General features: G+C 35.9%; 1 protein-coding gene across 2 annotated transcripts; it reads left to right on the forward strand.

Annotated features, from left to right (window-relative positions):
* Positions 1 to 19,429: 19,429 nt before the first annotated feature.
* On the forward strand, positions 19,430 to 27,068 carry LOC113355935 (adenylate kinase 5, chloroplastic-like). 2 transcript variants are annotated; one of them, XR_003362670.1, is made up of 21 exons: positions 19,430 to 19,718; positions 19,803 to 19,907; positions 19,994 to 20,122; positions 20,217 to 20,351; positions 20,538 to 20,684; positions 21,156 to 21,230; positions 21,334 to 21,427; positions 22,369 to 22,415; positions 22,563 to 22,691; positions 22,821 to 22,856; positions 22,934 to 23,014; positions 23,125 to 23,263; positions 24,768 to 24,847; positions 24,954 to 25,019; positions 25,213 to 25,242; positions 25,337 to 25,446; positions 25,713 to 25,850; positions 25,964 to 25,993; positions 26,083 to 26,150; positions 26,243 to 26,331; positions 26,408 to 27,068. XR_003362670.1 is itself a non-coding variant. In XM_026598922.1 (18 exons), exons 1-18 carry the CDS (start codon positions 19,518 to 19,520, stop codon positions 25,995 to 25,997), a joined length of 1,776 nt encoding a protein of 591 aa, XP_026454707.1. In that variant the 5' UTR covers positions 19,430 to 19,517. The 2 variants fall into 2 exon arrangements, 1 of the variants encoding a protein (XP_026454707.1); XM_026598922.1 differs by lacking the exons at positions 26,083 to 26,150; positions 26,243 to 26,331; positions 26,408 to 27,068 and having other exon boundaries at positions 25,964 to 25,997.
* The last annotated feature ends 498 nt before the right edge of the window (positions 27,069 to 27,566 follow it).

Consider the following 27,566-nt stretch of genomic DNA (forward strand, 5'->3'; position numbering starts at 1 on the left):
AAATTCGGCTTCTTACATGTGAAAGTGATGATGAGTAATTTGGATATGTGTGGTTCACTACTATGCAACCTTTTTTTTTTGGATATTTGAATTGTAATCATCAAACGATATTCTATGGACATGCCGGCATGATTTAGTTCAAATATTACAATGCCGGTAATAGGTCTCTGCATAGAAAGACATTTATTTTTTGTGTGCCGAATTTGATTTCGAAATAATATCAGTGCCAGAATAGCTTGATAAGTACAGAGAGATATTAGTATAAATGTCGGCGTCTAAATTAACTTCCTAACAATGCCGGAATTCTACAGAGATGCCTTATCTGTCAGGAAAATAAAGAGTACCGGCATGGTCGAAAAACGATAATCTATGCCAATACTGCAAATTTCTTTTGGTTTGGAAAAAATCAGACAACCGACATTTTTTTTACAATTTAGACCATGCCGGTTTTGAAAAAAACATAAAAAAAATGCAATGTTTGACATAGGTTAACTAATATAATATGTTCTAAGCCAAAAACAGATGAAATCAACATCACCAAAGTTTAGCAAGACACAGAAACAAACATTAGCAAACACTAGATTGTTTAACAAACCATATGTAAAGTTAAGATGTTCCAAACCGAAAACAAATGAAACAAAGATCTCCAAAGTTTATCAAGGCACACAAACAAACATAAACCAACAGTAGATTGTTCAAAGACATAACTAATATTATAAAAGAACATTAACAAACATGTTGGATCACTCGATCCTTGGTTTCTTTTGAAACCTCTTTTGCGTTTCCTTCCACAAGGCCTTTGCACTTGGATCTTCAATTTTGTCTATATTTTCCTCGACTTTCTTCATTTATTCTTGGGTCATCAACTCTCCTTTCTTGTTCTTCCACTTAAACCAGTTTTCCAATTTTCCTAGCCGTGAACGCTGTTGTCATATTTTTCCATTAGTATGTAAACTTTTATAAGTTTATAGATATATATCAAATAGTAGGAAGTGAACCAAAATTACGTACCAACATCGTGAGGGTCTTTTGAAGTGCGGGTACAGTAAGTTCATCTTGAGTTGTGGAGGGAGGTTCTGCTTGTGGAGACACTTCATCGGTGGTCGGGCGTACAATATAAGGATGCGAGTACCTCAAATTACCTTTGAGGAAGTTTCTTTCTGACTCATAACCGTTTTCCGCCAAATCTCAACCAACCCTATCAAGCACTAGTTGTTGTTCTTCCTTTTCATTTCAATGTACAAGCAGAGGAGTTGGTTTGTAAACCACCAGCGTATGATGTTCATCTGATAGACGTTGAGGAAAGTCATGAGATAATTTCTAATTAGATTTACCCGTAATTTTTTTATGTTTGTACCCAAGTTGGCGCATCACACGGAGATGGTTATGCATAAAAAATCCTTTTGGATGAAACAATGGTGCGTTGTAAAATGCTACATTGTCATGCCTTGCAAAGTGAACTCCTCTTTCGTTCCTATATGGTTCAAACACAACATATTCGACAGCGATAGAGTCCAAAGCCTCTCATTGCGAGTAACCGAGTTTTGTTATTGGGCTTCGGATTATTGTCGAAAAGGTATTTCTGAGCTACAGGATGTTGCGGTTCCCAACCACAAGTTGTTGACTCCAAATATTTGTACTCCTTTAACAATGTTGGGAAGTGTTCATAACCCCACACCTACGCCAATGAAAGATCGTTCCAATGAAATGTATAAGAAAAGAACTAATTGGAAAACAAAATAACTAGTTCACATTACCTGTAATACAGTGAAATTCCCATTAAATTGACAGGTTGTCGCCTTAGAAGATCTACGCATCTCCGCTAAAAAAATGTGCCAAGAAAGCAGTGCCCCATGAATACTCACGAACCTCCTCCAAGGGTCTAAGTATTGTAAGTGGTACATATGCACCCTGTTACCACTACCGTCATGGAATATTGCGCCCAAGATGAACAACATATAAGAAGCGATAGTTTGCTGAATTTGTCCGGGATTCAATTCCTTTCCTATCGTATTCCCAAACAAAGTTGTGAGCTTGACGACTTTGATAGTCTTTATCATTGTATTCTTTGACACGTACATATTTGCTTTACTCGTTTCCTCGTCCCAACCAAACAACTTTTTAGTCAGCTGATAGATCTTGGTCCATTCTATGTTCTTACTATGATCTCCTTCCTTAACGGCTTTTCCAAGGATCCCTAGACCTAATATTCTTTGGACATCTTCAGAGATAATGTTCATCTCGCCAAAAGGAAAATGCATGGTATCAGTTGAAGCAAAAAACCTCTCCAAGAAGCAATTCGCCTTCACTTGATCAGTGGCCACATAGTTTTCTACCGCGGGATACAACCCAGATGCTATGACTGCCGCTTGAACATCATCACACTCCCATTCCAAAATCCATGTATCTATTTGTTGATGGCGGCAAACAAGGAAGGCTTTCATGTGGTCCTATAAAATACACCAAAATAACTTAAATTCACCTGATCATATATAAACAATATAATAATAAGATGCAAACGTCTTACATAAGTTGAATAGATCCAACGAGCCCAAGAGTACTTGTAGTCAAATAAGAGTTTCGGATCTCTCGGCTGACCCCCGGTGTTTTCCATCATTGCGTTCTGGAATCATGTGATATGTTTTTGGGAGGTGCTTTGGTGGTTCCTTTTCCTTTTTCTCACCGGCTTCAACATCAGGTTGTCCTAAGCCATGTGAGGATGAGCCACCTAGTCGGGCTGGATCAGGAGGTACAAAATCCTCCTACTCTGCATCATCATTTCTGCTTGTGTCTCCCCAGGGGACATTCTCCCGAATGACGACCTTACCACGTTCCAGATCATTTCGACTACTTCGAGGCCGAGAAGACTTGGGTTTTACTTCATCAACAGCTTTTCCCTTTCCTTTCTTCATTTATGAAGCTTTGGACCTACGTACAATATGTACACTGAGTTGTTGTCCTAAAACCGGCATAGCTAGTGAACATTGCGATACTGCCGGCAGAAGTGTCGGCGTTGAAATTTAGAGGGTTTCTATGTCGGTATTCTAATAACTTGCATGCAATAAAAGGGGGATACGGGATATATAAACCGGCATTGTATTCAAATTTAATTGTACGCCGAAACTAAATTGGAATTTCAATTCACTAAATTCAATTTCAAATTCACTAAATTGCAAATTCAAATTTCCTTTTACCTAGTACAAACAACAAACATGCAAGTTTCAATTTGTGTTTTTTATTATGAAATAAACCCTAAGTATGCTTCAATAAACATAGACATAACTTACCTCATCAACTCTGTTATTTCCTCATCATCATTTCGTTCAATAGATGCTTCTGATTTGGAATTATCACCATCAACAACAGACCCTCCAGGATTAGGTTTAGTTTTTTCAGGACGTTTTCGAGGACCCATTCTTCTTTGGGTTTGAAGAACTGAACAAATTTGGTTTATAAGATGAAACAAAATAATGGAGTTTAGTGGTTTTAGGAGTTCTTTTGGAATAGCCGAGAAGTAACATGAAGAAAGATGGAACCGTTTCCATTCTATAACCATCAATTAAATGGGATTTGTGAGTTTGTAACCGTCACATAAATAGAAGGGCGGTTACTCCAAAGTTTTTAATGACGGTTGAAAGGTAACAAAGCATTGTAATTCTGGCGTTGTCTAATATTTATAGTCCATGCTGGCATTCTGACGGATTTAACTAAGTTTATTTTTAGAATACCGGCGTTGATTCATTGTTAACAATCCATGCCGGTAGCGATGCTTGATATTTTTGAAAGAATTATGGTTAACTGAGAATTTTGAGAAAGTTAGTGGATGAACCAAGGGACAATAGAAGAAATAAGGCATTTTCTATCTTCTGTTTCTTGTTTTACTGTAAACCATGATAAAATATCAGCCAATAATGATGCCTTTATAATAGCTAAAACCTCTAGAACTGACAGATCCTCTTTTGACTACAGTTGTAACATCCCGGAAAAAATTAGTAAAATTATCAGGGATGGTCAATCAGTTTGCCATCTTAAAATATGTAAATTAACTTAAGTAATGAAAGGTGTTTTCCATCAAACTTATCAGCACCAAAATCTAGTACCAAAACTTCAAATTTTTCATGGATTTGGTGGGTAACTTGAAATTAATGGTTGTTTCAATTTTTTACCCCTAAAATTGATAATGAAAAATGTGTTTTGTGTGATAATGATGTGCCTGAAAGATATTGGGAAGTGTTGATTAGATTATATTGCTTTGTGGGTATGAAAATACAGGAATCAATTGAGTAATTTTTTCATCATCTTATAACACATTCATCGAAATATCTAGTAACTACTCCGGGTTATTGTTAAGCGTATTCATACTTTTCTCGGTTCTTATTTAACTGGCCTCTCATGCTTCGCAAATGTGTCGTTCTTCATACGCTGTTTCTCGGAAAGAAATGAATTACCTGACGTTCATTTTTTTGTGGTACTTGACAAAACTTTCATTTGGAGGGGTCGTGTTGAGATATCCCTTATGTGTACTGTATCATTTATCTCTTCTGTGAACTGTGACACTGTCGTTTCTGTCCATTCTTTCGAAAATATCAAGAGACAAAGACAACATTTTACTAGAAATCTAAACATGTTCAACATAAACCAAACAACTGAATCATTCTTAAATGTTCTTCATCAAGATATCATAAACCAAAAGTAAACCAAACAACTAAATAGTTCAACCAAAAAAAAAGTTAGAGATCGTTCAAAACATAACAACCACCATCCAAATAAAGAAACACAACTATAGAGTTCATCACTTGGTCTTTTGTTTCTTTCCAACGGGCGCCTTCCTCATTTCCCCAAACAAAGCTTTTGCACTTGAATCTTCAATTTTATCAAGTTTTTCCACGACTTCCTTCATTTCTTCAATGGATAGCACCTCTCCTTCCTCATACTTGAAACCAAACATCTTCTTCAAATTTCCTAGACGATGCCGCTAGTTTCATACATATAACACATAATTATTATATATATGATAATATAAAATTATGTGTACGTTAAACGACTAAGCAATTAACAATACTTACTAGCAATCCAACGGTCTTATTAAGTTGGGCCATCATAGGTGGTGCCTCTGTGGGAGTTGGAGCGGGAGGGTTTTTCTGGGGTGGAACTTCGACGTCGTCCAGGCGCACGATAAAAGGATGTGACTGTTACAAGTAATAATGAATGTAGGTGGGATCGGCTTCATCACCGTTGTTCACAATCTCTCAATTACTAGCATCTACCAAACGACGTGGTTCCCTATCCCTCCAATGTGTTGGTTCTGGAATTGGATCATACTCTACCCTCAACCTTGTGGAACTTGTCATGCACCCAGAATGGTCAAGAGTGTACCTTTCAATAGAGGTTGTCATGAATCTAGGTAATCGCTTATATCCAAGTTGCTGCATCACACGTCGAGGATCAGCCATAACGTATCCCTTTGGGTGGAACAAAGGCCCATTGTAAAATGCAACGTTATAAAACCTCAAATATTAGAGGTTTTCTATAGCCTCCCTGTAAGGGTCGAACACAACATCTTTGGTAATCATCGCGTCCAGAGCCAATCTCATATTTGTCAGTCGACGATTGTTACCGGGCTTCAGATGGCTGTTGAACTGGTATCTCTTGGCTCTAGGCTCCTCTGGGTCATCAATGTCTTCAAGAAGGGGAAGTCCTTGAACAGTGTTGGGAAATGTTCATAAACCTACACCTATACCAATGTGAAATAATACATATAAAAATCAGTAAATTTTGTTTCTAAGTTCATGATAAGGGTACATGTGTACAATATAAATAAGAACATAAGTTTAAAAACAAAATTACCTGGAGTAGAGTGAAATTCCCGACAAATTGGTTTCTAACCGCCTTAGAGGCCCTTCTCATCTCCGTCATCAAATGTGCCATTACCACGGTGCCCCAAGAATAGTTATAGACGTCTTCCAACGGATCCAAGTATTGAAGGTAGTTTGCACTAACCTTGTTTCCACTAGTGTCAGGGAATACCCTAGTGCCCAAGATGAATAACAAGTACGCAGCGGTTGTATAACGAATCTGTGCTGGGTCTCATCCATCCTTCAAACTTATTTCCTTCATATTTTCAAACTTCTCCTTAAGATACTTCAGCTTGATTATCTTTGTCCTACTATGCTTAGATACATAGAAGCTTTCCAAAGAAGTTTTGTAGTCCCAACCAAACAGCTTGTTAGTAAGAGCGTGCAAATTCGACCATTCTAGCTATGGAAAATGATCTCCTTATGCAATTGATTTGTCGGTAACACTCAAGCCTATAATGTTCTGAGCATCATCAGGGATCAAGATCATCTCGCCAAACGGGAAGTGCATGGTATCTGTTTCACCATGATACCTTTCGACGAAGTAATTGACTGACATAGTATCTGGCTTCACATAATTTTCAACCAAAGGATATAGACCAGAATCCTTTACTAATGTTTGTACCTCTTCACATTCCTTAGACAAATCCCAATGAGACGCGGCTTGGTTTCGGAAAACACGCACAACCTTCTTATGATCCTACAATTAGGAAATAATACGATTAAGAGATTTTACATAAATACACAACAATGCATATGCACGAGATAGAAATTCTTACATAGGTTTGATATATAGTACTAGCCCACAAGTCCTTGTAGCCAAATAGATACCCCGGATCAAAAGACGTTGCACCCAAAATTCTACCACGATCAAGGTCAGGTATCATGTCATCAATATGAAGAAGGTGTGAACCTTTAACTTTTAATTTTCCTTTGACCTTGCCTTGTGTCGGTTGTTGACTTGTCCCACCTTGTTCCACTACTACTTGGCTTTGGGTTGTTAATTGACTTGGATCAATCTCATTATCTTCCCCCTCACTTTCCTCTTCTTCTTGCTCATCTTCCTCCTCAACTGCTCCGATAGGTTCACGGATTACGAGTTTACTGCGGTCACGACCACTCTCCCAAACTTCACCTCTTGTATCAGCCCATACGCTTTTTGCGACCTTGGACTTTCCCTTTAGGAGGAAGAGACTGAGGAGTACCAAGATCGTCCTTCCTTCTTTTCTTAATGCCAGCATCTTTAGTTTTTCCTTTTTTAGCTTCCTTTGCTCTAGCCCTATTTCGAAAGAAGCACAAAATAAATATAAGACAACTAACTTTCATTTCTAATACTTGCATAGATATACCACATAACGGCATAGAATCATCACTACCGGCATACGTTAACAAAATATCGACCATACCGTGACAAAAAAACGGCATAGTTAATTAAAACCATCCCATGCCGGGAACCAATGTCGGCATTGCCGAATAATTGTAGAAGATGCCGGTAGCCTAAGGTGATTCCTAGGCAGTTCCTGGATACCGAAACAACATTGCTGGCACATACGTAAAATTCAAACACATGTCGTAACAAGGTACCGGAATGGAATTTAACCTAAAAGTAATGCCGGTACCCATAACAAATTAATGCCGGCGTAATCGAATAAATTCAAATTAATGTCGTGACTGAATATCGGCATGGTATTCAACCTAATTTCAACGCAAGTACAAAATATTCAGTTTCAGGTGATTCACTAACTATGTGACGGCATAATATTCATGTTAAAATTGATGCCGTAACAGTGTTATGGTATGGTCTTCATCCTAAATCGAATGTCGTAAGTAGGTAACGACACGGTATTCATACAACATTATATGCCAGGAGTTACTGAAGCTCAACTGTTTGAGTCAGGGTTTGTGATTTTGACCTAAACCCAATGATATAAATCGATTGAAACACTAATTAAACAGTTCTAAATCACTTACCTCCTCACAAAAGCCACGTTTAAGAGAAGTTGATCGCCCGAAACCTCTTGTTCTTCGTGTTCTTGCTCTTCAGCAATCAAAGTAATCCTTTTTTCTTGTTTTTGTTGAGCAATCGATTTGGATTTCAATTGGGCATCTAATTTCTTTCATGGAGGAATGGTTATGGATTCAGGTAGGTTTTAATCGACGAAGAAATTTTTGAATCGACGATTAATCGTAGAGAAGATGAATAACGATGAAGAAGAGGAAGATGAAAGAAATTTTTTTTCTTCAAAACCTAACCATAAACGAGTGCCGGAAGAAGAAAAGGAAATGGGGGAGATGATTTTGGTTATTTTAGATTTTTATTTTCTGGGAAGGGTATAACAGTATTTTCATAATGATTTTTAATTAACTTAAAGGTGTTTTAGTATTTTCGCACCCAAAAAACACCCCTTAGCAGACACCCTTGGTTGGGGGAAGTAATTCATATCCCCCAATAGTTTTGATATCCCCAATTGCGTGTTCTAAAATTAAGTTTGCACTAAAGGTAATGTATCATGCTCATACATTTATATATATATATATATATATATATATATATATATATATATATATATATATACACGAAATCTAATTATTATGCAAAAAAATTTAATTATTGTATAGGGTAGCGTAAAGAAGAACAAAACCGGTAGGCAATAAAATTAGGAGAAATAATTGTTTGGTCCTATTCTATGTGGTCCTAAGTTAATTTGGTCCACCAATAAAATGAGAGTTTTGTTTGGTCCTTATTTATTCAAAAATATTTAAATATCTAAAATACCGTTTTTCTTTCTTATTTTCTCTCTTCCTCGCGTGTTTTGTTTCCCTTTATTTTTGTTTTTTTTCTCTCTTCTTAATATTAATAAATAAAAAAACTTAAAAATGAAATATCTTTCAAAAATATAAGTCGAAAATTAATAAATTTTATATATTTGGAAAGGTCTCGTTGAGATCTACACAACGAGTACCTATTATACTATGTTTCAAAATTTTAATTTTTTGCGGTATAATAATAGTTCATACCCAAGAACGAACACTATTTTAGAACATGGTAGTTCATTCTACTTCTAGTAGTTCATTTCGTAGAATGAACTCGTATATGCTTGCAATTTGTTTTTTAGAATGAACTCATAAAAGTACTTCATTATCAAAAATGAAGTCACAATAGTAATTCATTATTATAGTTCACATTGTAGAATGAACTCGTGATAGATATTCTTATAGCAACATTCATGTACTCAAGATGTAAATACTTGAATTGTACTGTGAATTCTTGATGGGTAAACACATAATATTTCAATGGTATATTCGAGGTGTGTTTTTAGATAGCAAAGAGATAACTGCCAACAACCTATGGTGCATTTTTGATGAATTCATTTTGTTCTTCTTCGTTTTTCAGCTCAACCTAAGGTTATGACCCATAACACATATTTCATTATCTTTATATCTCCTCCATAATTAGTTGATATCTTCCCTGATAATCTTTATCTCTATTTTACCTTTTCCCATCAGCTTTCCCAACATTCATAAGACCATTCACCCACTGCTTGATTGATAATTTAAGAAGTACCTACAGTTCTTCTATGATTAGCTGGTATTTTAAGCGTTGTGTTTCTCAACTGTCTTGAGAGCTGATTAATACGATTATCTGAAGATGAAGACATGACATACTTATCTAAACTTGAACATAAACTAAGGTTTTTCTGTTTATTTAATCAAAAAGTTTAAAGCTATGAATATAAAGGTTAATAGGTTTTGTTTATTGGAGTCCTTGTCCATATATAGCTACCATTGACTTTCTTTAGACCCAGTATTATTAATCCATGAATTCAGGAAAATATCTTTGATTGATTCTTGATAGGGAAATATATTAGTTTCGGAGAGATTGGTAAAAACTGAAATATGTATGTAACTGGAAATGTGGATGCTTTCACGGCTAGCTAATTCTGGTAGTTTAGGAGGTAAAAATATGAATTTTGAAATCATGATTGCACCTGCCTTGAATTGTTTGTTGGTGATCACATCTGTCTTGAATTCTCTGATGATGATGATGTATAATGGTTAGGTGAAAATTGGCTTTGACAAGTAGAATATCTACTTTTGATCCCCTAATATGGACCATCATAACTAGGAAGATGGTTCGCACCACTTCCTTTAACACCACTGTTCTATTTTTAGAAGCATAATACATTCTGAATTCCACACTGGATACCCACTGTTTGTATTGTCTGGAAACCTGCAAAAGAATGAAAATTTCATAAGAAACTTTGTAAACCAACTTTAAATAGAAAAACATATCAGATTTATATGAATACTCTTGTTTTAAAAAATAAAAATAAAAGAACGTATTTAGATGAAAAGTAATTAGAGAATACAAGATAAATCCACAATCATCTAAGGACTAATTGTTGGAGATAAATAGTCTCATATAGACTACTTCCTAAGCATGAATATTCAATATAAGCATGAGGGCCACTCCATCCATTACCAATTGGTTTTGAGTAGGAAGCCCAAGTACTAGTATGGTATCAGATCTAGGCATTGCATGAGAAGTAAGACATAGTAAGAAGGCAGGAAACCATACAACATTCCACGATGTAAAGGATTCAAAGATCCCTACACGTGGAGGGGGCATATTGGAGATAAACTTTCCCGGATAGACTACTTCGAAAGCACGACTATTTAATATTAGCATGAGGTCCACTTCACTAATTGCCAATTGGTTTTGACTTGGAAACCCAAGTTTTAGTACTAATATCAATCAAAGTATTAATAATCATGTTTGAACTCAATATACGCATGAGGACCACTCCACTCATTGCCAATTGGTTTTGAGATGGAATCCCAAGTGCTAGTACTAATTTTGATCAAAGCATTAATCATATGGAAGAAAGAAGAAAAGCAATATTGAATGAATCAAAGCATAAAAATGGAAAAAACTAGAGATTTTGAGAACCGATTTTTGTTGATGAACCAACACATTAGTCGTCGATTCTCAGAGCTCTCCACTAGACATTTAAATCATTATTTCAATATATATTCCGGAGAATTAACAAATGAGTATACATTATCAGATTAGTTTCCACCAAAAGTCATAGCCAAGATCCGTGTTTTTTGGCGAGCTCTCAAAGCGCGTTTTTTCCCAATCCAGGTGAATGGGAAAACGTGATTTTACACTATGAGAAAAGCAGTGGGCATAGGGTAAAGAAACACGCGGACAAAGATAACCCACGGGCGGTCTAAGATAATACTCGCAGACAAACTAGATCCGCTCAGTTCTTCTTTTCAATCATTAAACACCAAATGAATTATTATAATAATACTAACACCACATTAAAATAATAATATTTATAAAAGTATACATATGTATAAGGCAAGGCTGATGAAAAGTTATACTAAACAGTTCATATTTGTCCACCAGCGGATTTTTTTGGTCCGTGCGAATTATTTTCATCCACTAGCGGTTTTATTTGGTCCAGACGGTTGTAAATAAAGCGTGTTAGAGTACTTCTCGGTCGAACTCGCAAAAAAAGTTGTTATCTCAAGCTTTTTTGTCAAGTTTAGTTGCCAAAACTATAAGTCTTGATTTCTAGTCTACTTATATCTAAGTCTCGGATTAGGATAGAATATGTAGTTGAGCATTAGACTTCATGGCGCTCATCGATTGAAGACGAAGAACTATTAAGGGGAGCTTGTGGAACTTCATCAACAAAAGGTATGTGGAGACTTGAACTCATCTATTACTCAAAATTCTATCTACTCTATCTCATATTTGAGACAGAAGTCGTATATCTATATAGACTTCGATTATACACATTTGATATTTCGAGCTGAGTTTAACTCGCTTACATATTTCTCGAAATATGTGCTGGTAAGCTTTCGCTTTAACCAAGTTCATCTTATATTCTTGACAAAAGTCAAAACACGATCATGTGAAAATCGCATGGTAACATCTTACATGATTTGTGTGAGACAGTCATTTGATGTAGACTCGGAATATTTCGTTTTGATCATTCAATCACTTGAAAATTTCTTTGAAGCTAATGGTTTGTGTGAGACAGCTATTTTCGTCATTTAAGAATGTTTCAATGATTGAAATGGGACTTTACAACAATTATCCATGATTGCGTATAGCACAGTATGCATACTTGTATGCTACACTGTTGCACGATATTCCAAGTCCGGGACTCATAGTATGCATACATGTATGCGTACTGGGTAATGAAAGTCTGAGAACTTAATATGCATACACGTATGCGTACTGGCGTAAGTTCAGTTCCGAGAAATCCAACTGAATTTGGAGGTATGCGTACCTGTTCGCATACTGGCGAACCCAAACTTAGTCCGGCCACTTAGGTATGCATACCCGTTTGCATACTTGAGTAGGTTGTGTTCTAAAATCGGTTTGTTCATGAACTAATATATTTATATATTAAGGAATGCAATCTTTTTCAAAACGTGGCTATAATGTTCATGAACTGATTCGAGTGAATCAAAATCGATTTTTCTTCAATTGTGTTTTGGATACTTCTATGAGAATATAAAACAATTGAACAACTGTAGAACTAGTTTTATTTGAGTCATTTGACCTAGTTATGGTTAAGATGAATAAGGTTGATATGGAAGTGTTCATATGGCTAACTTCAGTTAACTATTGTTGAGCCAACAAGGTGCACACGTTTAGGTACGGTTACTCATATCTAAATGAAGTCACTTTTCATTTGTGTGTACCAAGCTAAGTTCAATCTAACGGTTGAAAGATATTAGCTTGAGTCTAATCAGATTTTCATCTATCGGTGAATATTGAATGTTTTATTACCAAGATAACATTGATTGCAAACCCTGATTTGAAGACTATATAAGGGAGAACTCTAGCAACTGGGAAACCTAATCCTCACACCTCCTGCGTGATACTAGTTGCGACTAGAGTCGATTCTCCTTTAACCTTAGGTTTTTTCCAAAACCATGTAGGTTAACGACTTGAAGACTTGATTGGGATTGTGAAGCCAGACCCAACTATTTTCTCTGTAGTTGCGTGTTCTAATCTTGATGTTTGCTATCGTATTGAGTACTATCTTCTCTAAGATTTGATCGAGATTTAATCTCCGATAGGCAAGATAAAAAGTAGCCACAAACATCTTAGCTCATCGTTTGTGATTCCACAATATCTTGTTTCGGTACCATACGATTAAGATTATTGTGAGGTGATTGATATTACTAGGTTGTTCTTCGGGAATATAAGACTGGTGTATCAACTGGTTCCCGTTCACCTTGATTTATTAAAAGACGGAGCAAATCTCATAGGTATTTCTGTGGGAGACATATTTATCTATTCAATAGACTTTTCTGTGTGAGACAGATTGGTTTATCAAGTATTCGACTTTGGGTCATAGCAACTCTTAGTTATGGGTGAGATCAGCTAAGGGAACCAAGTGTGCAGAGTCCTGCCGGGATTCAGAAGCGTAAGGAACACGACTGTACCTTGATCAGTGTGAGATTGGTTAGGGCTCAAATACATTCAAGTCCGAAGTTAACTTGGAGTGGGCTAGTGTCTGTAGCGGCTTAATACAATTTGGTGTTCAAATCTATACTAGGTCCCGGGGTTTTTCTGGATTATATTTTCTCGTTAACAAAATTCCCGTGTTTGTGTTATTTCTTTTCCGTATTATATTTTCTATATAATTGAAATATCACAGATTGTGGGTAAGTTCAATCAATTGTGAATCCAACCTTTGGTTGTTGATTGACACTTAGATATTATTTTTTGATACCGTCCAAGTTGTTTCTTATAATAATCAGGTTCACGGATTCTATCTGTTTGATTTACTTATTACATTAAGAAACAAAGACACAACTCTTGGATATACTTCTTGATTGAGCTCGCTTTATTAGTTAGTGCTCTCAGAATTATATTGGAGTTTGTCCATACAAATTGCCTAAACGAAATATTAGGAGAGGTTGTTAGACCCCCGCTTTTTCAAAGCGCATTTCTCTTGTTGGTCCGCGATGAACAAACCAACAAATTTATTGATTTGTCCACTCGTCTTTTATTGATTTGTCCACTCGTGTTTCATGTTTGTTGAGTCCACAGTGAGACCAAAATAAACAAACTTCATGTTTGTTCATGAGGGAGGATCCGTGGATACCCTTAGATGGACACTATCGTATATGATTTGCGCCATTTTCACCGAAAAACCCAAACGATAATGAATTTGAATCTAATCTTTAGATGATGCATTCCTCTTATAAGACTCTACATTCCTATCAAAAATTAACATAATTCGAGACGTATAACACCACCATATACCCCTTTGAATATCAGTCGCTACAAGTGGTTGAAATTAAGATTGGGAGATGATAAGGCTTGATATCTTGAATTGCGCTCTTTTTTTTTTTGTAGGAATGGAGAGTCTTATAAGAGGAATATATCATCTAAATATATTCAAAATCATTATCGTTTGGGTTTCGCTGTGAAAATGGCATAAATCATGTATAATAGTGTCCATCTAAAAGCGTGCATGATCCTTCCTCTTTGTTTATTCCATAAGAATGAACTGTTTTTTGGGCACCACCCTTTTTTGGTGGGGACAATTATGTGATAAGAATGTCTACCCTATACTTATAAGGGATTTCCTAAAGTGTGGAAATGACTAACCTACCCATGACCTAATTAAAATTAAAACTAATCTAATAACTATATATATCTATATAACCTAATCTAAATCATTAACAAGACGAAATCAAAATCAAAACTAAAATTATAACAAATCCATTACTTTTAAATTTTCACAAATCTGTTACTATTAGATGGTTCATTTTCTTCTTTTATTTCCTCTTCATCATCTCGATTCAAAGAAATTTCCACTAACCCATTACTTGTGATTCATTTTTGGTTGAAAAAATGAGTAGTAATCATCAAAATGAGTTGAAAATGGAAGTTGCAGAGAGAAGTTCGGCTAGGAATTATGTGAAACGGTTTTTAGAACTAGCCGAACTCAGCTTTAATGGAGTTTCTTCTTTCGGAGAAAAGTTCGGTTACGTCGCAACTTTTTTTTTCCTAGCCCGAACTTTTAGTTCGTTTACGTCGCTGTTTTTTTTCTCTTAATCGAACTTTTCTCTGAAAACCTATATATTTAGTTCGTTTACGTCACAAATTTTTTCCCAACCGAACTTTTAGTTCGGTTACGTCGCAATTATTTTTCGATGTCGTAGCCGAACTTTATTTCCATGGTCGAAATCAGTTTATAAAATTTTCATTTTTGCAAAAGTTTTGGCCAATTCGAACAACATTAACTAAATTTGAAGTATACCTAGATACTCGAAACCCTCATTTCAAAATAAACCATCTTAAGAAAAAGAAAAGAAAAAAAAAACCTCTTCTTCTCACAAATCATTCTTCCAAAAATAACCGACTAATTAATCTAACCTCACTAATCACTAATTAATTTAACTAATCTTTACACTAACTAATCATTATCCTAATTAATTTAACTACGAAGGGTAAGTTTGGTATTAACATAAATACTTAGATTAAGGGTGACTTAGGTTTACTTTTAATATCCACCTAAAAATGAAATCATGATCCCCACCAAAATAGGGTGGTGCCCAAATGAACGATTTTTTGGGCTCTACTCTTTTTCGGAGGGGGACTATTATGTGATAAGAATATCTACTCTATAGTTATAAGGGATGTCCTAAAGTGTGGAAATGACTAGCCTACCCTTAACCTAATTCAATTCAAAACCAACTTAATAATCACCTATATATATAACCACCTCCTCCCATCACCACCGCCGCTCACCACCACCGACCACCACTTACCATCTTCGCTACCACTACCACCGACCACCTCAAACCACCACCACCTCTATATATCTTAATTTAAATCATTAACAACACAAAATCAAAATCAAAATTACAACAAACTCATTACTTTTCATCCGTTTTTGGTTGAAAAAATGAGAAGTAATCATCAAAATGAGTTGAAAATTGGAGTTGCAGAGAGAATTTCGGCTAGGAATTTTTGGAAAATTTTTGTCGAACTAGCTGACCTGATGAAAACGAAGAACATGAAGGAAAGTTCGGCTATTTCGCAAAAAAAAATTTATAGGTGCAGGTTGCCAAACTTCGTTTTAATGGAGTTTTTTGCTTTCAAAGAGTTTGGTTACGTCGCGAATAAAAATTCCTCGCCGAACTGTTAGTTCGGTTGTGTCGCAATTTTTTTCTTCTAACCGAACTCTTCTCTGAAAGCAAAAACTTCATTAAAACTGAGTTCGGCTACCTGTGTCTTCAGAATCATTAGCCGAACTACACTAGAAGAAGAGTTCGGCTACCTGTTCTTCAAATTTCGTATCCAAACTCCATTGTCATAGCCGGCAATCTGTTTATTAAATTATTCATTTTTCGAAAGTTTTTCCCAATTCAAGCAAGATTAACTAAATTTGGAGTATACCTAAGTACTCAAAAACCTCATTTCGAAATCAACCATCTTAGAAAAAAAAAGAAAAAACCCTTCTTCTCAAAACTTATTCTTCTAATAACTTACTCTTCTAACCTCACTAATTATAAATTAACTTAACCTAATTATTTAATTAATCATTACACTAACTAATAATTACATTAACTTACTTAATAAAGAAGGGTGAGTTTGGTATTGATATAATTATTTGGATAAAAGGTGACTTAGGATTACTTCTAATATCCACACAAAAATGAATAATAGTCTCCAAAATGGAGTAGTTTCCCACAAAATCCTTCTTAAGAATTGCCCTTATATACCAGGCCCACTTGGGTGTGTTGGAAATGTGCTGGGCTGTATCATCGGCTGGTACTTACCACTACCAGTGTGTTACGTGGTAGCCGTTCGTTAGTTATTATCGAATCATAATATTGGGCATACCAAAATCTTCCAAGGCATACTGAATGAAAACAAAAAAGGTTGTGAAATAGCAAAATCATATAACCCCTTAACCCAAAAAATTTTAATGGCAAATCTTCCCTTTACGTATTAGTGTTAATAATCTTGATTAGTGATTAAATATTTTGTTTAGTGATTAAAATAATTTTCAGAATTATAAGATTTGTTTAGATGAAAAATTTGAGGATTAAGAAGGAGAGAAAGAGAAGGAGAAAGTGAGAAAATTCTATTTCTTGATTCAATGGAGGATGAGGAGGGTCATATATCATCTAAAAAACCTAGAAAAATGCACATCAACTACACCAATGATTCCCAAATGGCTGATTTCTTAGATTATGAGAATGATTTTACACCCACTCAAACTCAAGCTCAAACTCAAACACAAACTCAAGATGATGATTTTTATGAGCCAAATCCTGATGATGAAGACATTGATGAGGAACCCAATGCTTCTAATACACAGGTACACTTATATCCTATACTTAATATCACTTTTATAGCTCTCAATTATCAAAAGTTAGGTTTTTTGAATCATGGTTCGGCGAAACAGATTGAGGTTCGGCTCACATCTATGAGCCGAATCTACCAATTGATGAACGGTTCGGCTTACTGAATCTGTTTACTGCATGCGCCGAACCTATAATTTCCAATTCCAACCCTTTTGCTAGACACTAGTTCGGCTTATATGAAAGTTTCATAGTAAGCCGAACAACATCCTGAATAGCCCGGAATAGAATCATTTACTAATTCGGCTTACATATCCAAAATCGTATGTGTCGAACATAATTTTTTAATTTCTGGGTTGAAATATTGTTACTGGTTCGGCACATATGGAGAATATCGTATCAGTCGAAACCTCTTATGTTTAAGGTTCGGCACATAATATGATTATAGTCTGAGCCGAACATGAATTTGTAAATTTTTGGGTTAAAATATTGTTCGTGGTTCGACACATATGGAGAATATCCTATCAGCCGAAACATCTTATGTTCAAGGTTCGGCACATAATATGGTTATCGTATGAACCGAACATGAATTTGTTAATTTTTGGGTTAAAATATTGCTCGTGGTTCGGCACATATTGAGGATATCGTATAAGCCGAAACCTGTAAATGTTTATAGTTCGGCACATAATGTGATTATCGGATGCGCCGAACCTTGTTATTATATTTCCTTTCTAGTGTTTAACCTTGTGATATTCTTTGTAGATCGTGCTTGGACCCATGGAAAATCAACCTGATCCAGTAGACATAATTCACGAGGATACCAAGGATCACTTCCAAAATGATTTGGTATGTAAGAACCTTTTGTTTACCTTAATGTTGTCGGAATATTTCAAAGTTTTTCTTACAAATTACTTGTTTTGGAATGAACGTAGATATGGAAAACTAAACCAGAAATTCTGGATTGGCTTGAGGAACACGCGATGAAGATAAATTGTGTACTAGTTAAAGGACAACAAAGGCGATGGGATCGGTTTGAAATGATTTGTGAGCGTAGTCACACACCTTTTCCTTGCCCACCCGGAATGCGCCCAATTGGCTCTATGCTTCCCACAAGTTATTATATTGGATTGCACATACAAGACTAATAAATATGGAGAATACCAAGGTCCATATTAAACTCATTAAAATCAATTAGATCTTATCTTCAACTTCAAGAGAATGAAAAGACAAACACAACGCAAAAAGAATGAGGTCATTCCGACATCGGACGAAAAAGTTATGGACAAAACAAGATCGAAAAACTTGAGTGTGCAAAGAGAAGGTTCGGCTGATAAGTCAATAACACGAGCTAGCCGAACCTAGAGCCTGCAAATCAATATTTTCGAAGTGTTTACAGAGAGAGGTTCGGCTTGAAAGTGATCTAATCGAGTCAGCTGAACCTGACAACCACCTGAGATAAATTTCACTTCTCAGGTTCGGCCGGGAAGGTTTGAAAGGTATTAGACGAACCTGGCACTGTTCTGGGACGTATTCAATACACATTTTGGGGTTCGGCTAGAAATTGACATTTACGGTTTAGCCGAACTGTTCATAGACACTTTCAGGGAGACATTTCAAGAACAGTTCGGCTCAAAACTCAACTCAATTATCAGCCGAACCCGCTACTGTAACTGTCAAAAACCCTAAGTTTTTAGCAATTTAACCCATTCAATCCATGAAAAACAACAAATAAAAGATTGGGTTTGTAGGGAATACCTTCTTATCCTCATTTCAGTATTCGGAGCTTCAAATGGTTGAATTTCCGATTCAATCTCCGGTTCAATTATAGTTTTTACACCTTCATCTTCAATTGGTTCTTCTTATTTAATTCATGGATTGGAAGAGGATTTAGAACACCTGACGTTTTCTTTTTTCTTTGTACGATCCATTATATAGTTCAATTTAACCGGTGATCGAATTTTCATGAATCGATAATTAATTACAGTGATGAAAAAAATCTGAGAGAAAAGGAAGGAGGTTTAGCTAGAGGAAGAAGAAGAGATGTTTAGGATAATTTATTTTTTGATTTTAAGTTCAAGAGTATATAGATAATTGAACTACCCAATAGACACCCCTTATAAGATCACCTAGGATGGGAAAACTATTTTGTATGCCTTCAAAGTTTTTGGGACGCCTGATATTATGGTTCTTATTATCAGCCACACTCTCTCCTCTGCTACTGTTGTTCCATTTTCCCATTCTCTCTGGACCCCCTTTTAAAAAAATATATTATTACTCAGAGAAATCAGTATATGCCACCAAAAAATGGTGGCGCTAACCTCAGTGATATCAATTCACTGCCACAACAACAATAATGGCGCCTTTTCATTTCCTCCTGTTACTGCATGTCTACGTCTTTCTTCATTTTCTTCAATATCTTCTTCCACTCGTTCTTCTTCTATCTCTCAATCATCATCAAACATCTCCTCTCAATTTCGTTCAAAGATAATAAACCCTAAATCTAAGGTACTAAATTCCCCTTATCCTTTGAGATTTTATACCAATAAGTTGTTCGATTGTAGTACTCATTCACTTTTCTTCGTCTGGCAGGGATTTGGAGTGAGATGTTTGGCAAGTAACGAGCCGTTGAAGGTGATGATATCTGGAGCACCAGCATCAGGCAAAGGAACTCAGGGTGAATTGATCGTTCAGAAGGTGAATTTCGATTTGGATTTTTGTTTTCGAGATTAATTGGTAGTTACTTGTTTTGTTTACTGTTGTTTTTGATTGATTTTGTAAAGTATGGATTGGTGCACATATCAACTGGAGATTTACTAAGAGCTGAAGTATCATCCGGGACTGAAATTGGAAATAAAGCTAAAGAATACATGGACAATGGATGTCTGGTTCCTGATGAAATCGTCACAGCGGTATAATGTTTTGTTTTGAAGTTAATATGTGTATCGTTGTCTACTTCTAGAGAGTTAAGTTTGAATGAATATGCTATGTATTTTTTCTTTGTAGATGGTGACATCAAGATTATCCAGAGAAGATGCAAAGACGAATGGGTGGCTACTTGATGGATACCCACGAAGTGCTGAGCAGGCTCAAAGTCTTGAAAAGCTCTTGATTAGACCAGACATATACGTTTTCTTAGATGTAATGCACTTAACTCTCTCATATGTGGTTGTTGTTTAGTGTGTTTTGGTTTCGGAGGAATGTTTTCGCTAAGTGTTTGTAGTGGACCTGTAGCTTCTGATTGATATGGATGTCATAATATGAGTCAATTAGCTACAATACCTTGATATTAGGAAATTTACAGCAATTGTATCTGTTAATATTCAGGTTCCTGATGAAATTCTAATCGACAGATGCGTTGGGAGACGGTTGGATCCAGTGACTGGGAAAATTTACCACATTAAAAACTTCCCTCCGGAAACAGATGAAATTAAGGCCAGGATTATCACTCGTGCCGATGACACTCATGAAAAGGTCTGAGTTTCCCGAATTTCCAAGTCGTATCATTTATGTTCATTTAAATTGTTTACTCCAAAAATGCGCTTACAAGACATGTTCATGGCATTTAATTGATGGTGAATATGTTGGTACGCCGTAATTACAAGGGGATTAGCCCTTATGTTTGCACATGACATACGGTTAATTATTTCTTTCTTCTTCCTTGCTATATATAATTCTTTGCTAGAAGGAAAACAGTTAATGTTCTTAAATTCTTCAGTTTATGGCAGGTTACTGCTATTAGTTTTTTTTTTTGCAAATAGTCTAGGTCTAACATAATGTGAAATGGTTGCTGTCTATCCAAAATGTGGAACCACTGTGTTCCGTAATTCTAATGAAATAACTGGGTAAAGTCATATCTTATGGTACAGCTTGGCCAATTTGACTTTGTCATGATTTCTGGAGAGTACCACATGGTTTATGTATATTTATCCTTATGTCTTCTAGGCTAAAGCACGCGTAGAAACATACAAGCGAAATGCTGAATCTATCACTTCAACATACTCGGACATACTGAATAAGGTATAGCTGTATTTTTCTGTATCAGGTTGCTTTCCTCTTATACCTCTCTGAGTCAAGCTGTAAAATGATCCTAATTTACTATGATACCTTCATATAAGTACAGATTGATGGAAATCGTCAGAAAGTAGTAGTTTTTCAGGAAATAGACTCTGTGCTTTCACAAGTCAAGAAGGACAAGTTAAAGATGATAGCCGCAGGTAAGTTCTTAAACATATCTCCGGTATAAATGTGTGTCAAGGATAAAACCGAGTCCGCAACAATTAATGATATTGTGAAGCTGGAGTTGAGTTTGAAGTTTTCTTCCTTGTCATACTTTATTATATTATCATTCTCTTTATTATGATCTGGGAGAAGCTAAGAGCATAGTACGGACACGATAAAACCTAAAATCCTGAAATGAGTGCATGTTTATAGTTTATTCCCTTTCTGGACCTATTTGAAGCATAGAGGTGTTGCCCAAGTTGAAAATCTTGTTTTAATAGAAATATGAAGAGTGAAGATCTATAATGTGAATATATACCAGTATCAATAAATACCAACATTGATCAAAATCATCAACACATATTACTTCTACAAATTGTATATAAGGTTTTTCATCCAAGATCCAGTCATCGGGCCTGAGAGTGGTACTCGGAACCAAGTAATTGGAGCTACCAACCTAAAATATAGTCATAATCTCACTCTATCTGTATTTTAAACCGTGCTCTGAAGAGTATTAATAACCTAATAAATGCAATGCTACTGATTGCCAGATCGACCAGTGGTCGTCATTATTACCGGACATCTTTGTAACTAGTTCAGAATATATTTCTCATTTAAAACTTCTGGTAATCTTTGTTTGTGGTGTGTTCATTGTAATTGTATACTGCATGTTCACAATCTATGTTTACATTTGACATTTCTGTTATTCAGAATTTTAGATACTCCATTACAACGAACATATGGCATCCTTTGGGTGATACATTTACCATTTTCTTGATTATATTCTTACTTCTCCGGTTTAACCCTTTACTCCATAACAGTAACACCCCCTAACTCTTTATTTTTCATGTTGATTTGGATTTTGGACTACCAGTTGTTAATCGATTTCTAACCTGTGATTAATTAAACATTTCTCAACTTTCTTTCTCGTGACTAGGAAAAGCAGTAAGCGACGTTCAGATAAAGGCGTCGTCCACAAAACAGGTATGTTTACTGTTAACATGTTGTTGATTCCAATATTTTCCAAGTCTTTCCACTTACAGAGGACTAAGATCTGATAGATAAAGGAAACTGTAAGAATTAACGTATTATAGCGTCGTGAATTTCTTATCCTGGAAAAGATTTTGCCAGGATAACTGGAGAGGTATTCCTACCCGGTTAAATAACATCCCTCATTCTAGAGAAATAAGGGAATATTTCTACGATGATGTTCTGCAAGCTACTCAAAGGGCTATAGCTGATGGGAAAACTCGTTTGAAGGTCAAATAATCTGTCTACCTTTTCATTTTGTTCTTACTTATGTTCATTTTTCACGTAATCTTTTTGTCTAACGTATAAATGATTCTGCTATGGCCTCTCTTATTTGACGTGAAATTTTGAAATTGATAGGTGGCGATCACTATTCCAGAACTAAACCCCGAAATGGTAGAGGACTTCTTGGTTTGCTTTGTTCTATAGTTTGACTGATCTAAGACGACATTAACTATGATATCATCCTGTAGGATGTCTATCGAATTGGTACTTTAATGGAACTCGTTCGAGTTCTTGCTCTTTCATTTGCTGATGATGGGAAGCGTGTGAAGGTGTAATATCTTCCTTCCGAGTTATGAGCTGGAATTGGACCTCCTTTAGTTAAAAAAAAAAGCAAGTGGATGATTGTTAAGAGCATTATACGTTTCCATCTTCTTGTTAGGTCTGTGTTCAAGGATCTATGGGAGTAGGTGCGCTTGCTGGGATGCCACTGCAGCTAGCCGGAACACGTCAGATTTTGGAGTACATGGATTGGGGGGAGGATGGGGCCCTGGGAAATTTCATCACAATCGGTTCGATAGGTATGAGACTGTTTCAACTTGCAGTATGATATTATATTTTTCTTTTAACTTGAAAAAGTCAGTCCTTCAGATCAACTATTGGCATACAAATGTTTGCCTTTTCCTGTCCAGAAACATTGTTCCTTAGCGCATACATAGTGGTCTCTCTCCCTTAAACAATTTCAGAGTCTATAATTTTAAGTAAAGTGATAAAATGAGAAAGAATTGGTAATAGCATAAGCAAAACTATAATACGCATATCTTGAAAAAATCACAATTGCAGATTTGACTCGATGATAGTTGTGATGGCTTTGAACAAGAAAATTCAGGTTTGATGGTTCATGATAGATGGGAAAGTTTATAACATTATTTAGTGTACATCCATTTGAGGTTTTCTAACATGTATTGAGAAGGCAATGCTTGTGTTGATGTATCGGCTATGCGGGGTGCAGTTTCGAACTCCCACACTTGGTGCTTTGTGCCATTTTACATTCTTATACAAATCTATGGATCCCGATAGGTTAGGAAGTTCTAATTACAGATGTTTCAAGGGTCTTTTCTCTGTTGCTGGGAGGTTAGGTCTTTGGTCCTCTTGTTGCTTTCCTCTTAATTTTGTTAATTGCTCCCTTGGAGTTTGCTGTTTCGAAACTAAATTACTAAGCATGAGCTAACTGTTTGAGGCAATGACAAGATATTTCTCCAGTAAAACGTTCCCCATTTATTGAAGGGTAAGGTAGATAAAAGTATCCAAAGTTGACTTCTTCCTGTGAAGATGGCCATCTCAATTCCCATAAATTTGCATTTTCGTTGTTAGGTTTCACAAATTCAGCAAATGGTTGAATGTTGAAAGGTATATCTATGTCTCACGTCCCTAATGCAGCAAAAATGCTTAAAATTTGCAATTCAAGAGACCACCACGGATGCTGTCTGTGTCCCTTTAATTCATGTGTAGACTTGTAATCCTAGTGATGTTGACCGTTGTCTTTATTTGAATTTTCATTAAGTTACTCATAGGAAAAAAATTAGTATGCTCTTGTCCTAGTACGTACAATCAGTCAACTGCAAAGAACTATGTCAAACCAATGATTCTAAGACATTCCAATTGCACCTATTAATTATTAAATAGATAGGACTGTCTATCACGGTGTACCAGGATGATGTTAGTTATAAACCAGCAATCTATTTTTGGTCAAATTTATTAGTTAGCGGTCCGAACAATGACAAAGGTGATGATTTACGAATTGGAGACGCACAAAATGCAGGTTTAGATGGAGCAATACTTGTTCTATCCTATGTCACACTGTAAAAAAAAAATGCAAATGTCGATATTTTCAATGCACAATTACACTTTTGCATGAAGCCTTTAATCATCTGTATATTCATATACGGCAGACTTTCATAGGGTTGTGGTGATTGTTGTTACCCATACCATAAATGATTAAACTTAAAAGCTAAACTAATTATTAAATGTTAATGCCTTTATCAGCTATTTTACTGAGTTTTTGAGTTCTCCTTCCAATTGTAGGTGGCAAAGAGGTTACTGAGCAGGATGACATATTTATTCTTGTGGCTCCCCAAAATGCTGTCGGAAATTGTATAATTGATGTGAGAGTCTTTCAGTTTTCTACTGTTTACAGTATACCAGATATATTGTTGGTATGTTCTCAATATCAGGTTCCCTTTTAACTACTCATAAATATTTTATACACAGGATTTGAGGGCTATGACCGATGCTGCCGGGAGCCGTCCTGTCATTATTGTCAACCCTCGGCTCAAGGTTGTATCTCAGATGTCCTAATATGGTCCAATCAATTGCTTATTTGCGTGGAGTTTCTCACTCTTCTTTGCCATGAAATTTCCAATTATTATTATGCTCGCTATTCTTCTATCTTTTATATGGAGAAGGTTCGTATGATCTTCACAATGATAACGTGCTTTGCATTTATATTATCTATTTTCTTTAAATGCAGGATTTACCAGCTTCAAGTGGCATTATGCAAGTAAGTGCACTCTTCAATGTTTTCACCAACAACAAGTGGACATGCTATCAGGAGTCCAGTGCTTTTCCTAACTCTGTCATTGTTTTTATTGAAGACAATGGGAAGGGATAAAAGACTGGAGTATGCAGCATCTTTTGAAAATTGCTATGCCTTTCGGCTCCTTTTTTATGCCGGGACACAGTATCCAATCATGGGTGCTCTGAGGTGAGAATTGAAAATATACCCTGGATTTTGTTTACTGAAACCTTGTGAAGATTTATGTGTGCAAAACAATATGAAGGGAATTTGGATAAGTATTTGAGTTTACAGATTTGCGGGTTCCATCTTTATTGGTTTGATATACCTTAGTCATAGATAGATCAATTTTAATCTCTTCAAGAAATTATTATGTCAATGGGATCTTGAACACTGCTGTGGTAAAATGTATCATGGAATGGGGTCAATGACTATTGTGCACCTCGTGTTTCCAGGATGGCTTACCCATACCGCTACGAAGTCTACAAGAGGGTGGATGAATCCCCTGGTAAAGAGAAGTACTTTTTCCTGGCGACATTCTTGAATAAACCAGGGGTTGATGAAATTAATGATGCATTTGAAGGAAAGCCTAGGTAATCCATGACAATATACTTCGAGCTCGCTTCATCTTCAACTAATTTTCAACACTTTTTAACCTTGAATTAAGTTAATCCTGAAAAACTCTTTTCTTGTTCGACACATGCAGAAACCGAGAAAAGGAATCCTCAGGAATTTGGTAATTAATTCTTTCATATCCCTAAACAAAAGTAGAACATACCAAAATCTCTTCCTTAACACAAATAGTTGATGTTGTTTCTGTTATAGGGGTTTCTTGAGCAGTGTCCTTGGAGTGTAATCGAAACTGTACATACGATTCCAGGCCTAGCGTGGAGGTTGGCATGCTACAACTCACACTCATAGAACATTTCTGTGTTCGAAACACACTTTTCATGTTTTATTTCATTTCTTCTATTTCTTTCTTCAGGAGGCTTGATAAACCTGCATTCTTAACAAGTTGGAATGTGAAAGACGCATCCAGTGAAATTTTCCGTTTTTTTTTCTTCCATAAGAAAGGTATGTGAATGAACATCTTTATCCTTTATTGTGTGAAATGAAAGTTGAACTGAATGCTTATCTGGTTTAACTGCAGAAAATCTCAGCTCCCCTCTTAGGCGTTGCATCATAGATAATTATTCTGATACACACTCAATTCTAAGGGCTGTGGCACTCAGTGCAGAGCAGGATTGAGACATTTTGTTCAAGTTAACCTCACATTTTGTTTAAGCTATTTCCCCTCACCCTGTGGCACTAGTGGTGGAAATTCCCCACTGCTTCCTCTCCCATAGAAGTGTAGGCGGTGTCTCACCCAATTCATGTCCGTGGTCTAGTTGGATAATTTTTTTAGTCTAGTCAAATAAGTTACTATACATCAATCTACCAATTATTGGTTTGGTGTCCCTCTCAGAGATGGATTTTAGTCCTCGATAGAAACAATGCAAAACCAAATTCATAAGCATTTAAGTAAGGATTAGGTTCATTAACAATTAAAGTGTTGGGTTTTCTGAATTCGAGGAAAATAATTAAATTTAGCAATAAACGTATGGCCAATGCAAATATGCTCATGTTGTGTGCAAAATTGCGATATTGACTTTCAAGGCAAAGTGTTTGCAGTTTGCACTTTGCAAGGAAAGAGGGAATTGATTCTACAAGTTGAAGTCTTTTTCTTTCTTTCTTTTCCTACCTTGCATTTTATCACTTGGAGGAAAAGATAGTGCCGAAATTGTAAGATGATGTAATTCTAACGTTGTCAACAGATCGTATCCAACTAAATATCCTTGAAGAGGGTGCCCCAGTCGGAAACTGAATTAGCATACATGAGATGCAACTTTCGTCCTGCAGTAGAAAACTCATACAAAAATCAAATTCACTCTTGACATTGTAATAACTTCCATAAAAAAATCCTACTGTTGCATTCATTTCATAAAGCCCAAGCGACACTAACAGGCACCAAATTTTGGTTCCTGGTGCAAAAAATAAATAAATCAAAAGGATAATCTTAAATGAGAAAAATACCAGAAAAGAAGAAGCTTGACTTGATGTCACAGCTTATCCTTTGATTAAATGTTTTGCAGGCTCAAATGAACAATGTATCCTTGTATTTGCAGTTTGCACCGCTAAGCATTGCTAATATCTACGACCCAAATGACAATTTGATCTTAAAATATATCAGATGTGTAAACAATTAGCAAATTGCCGTGTTGCTGTTAATATTAGATAAATATACTTTGTCGTTAGCATGAAGGAGTTGA

Source organism: Papaver somniferum, chromosome 3 (genome assembly GCF_003573695.1).
Source record: "Papaver somniferum cultivar HN1 chromosome 3, ASM357369v1, whole genome shotgun sequence".
Taxonomy (NCBI): domain Eukaryota; kingdom Viridiplantae; phylum Streptophyta; class Magnoliopsida; order Ranunculales; family Papaveraceae; genus Papaver; species Papaver somniferum.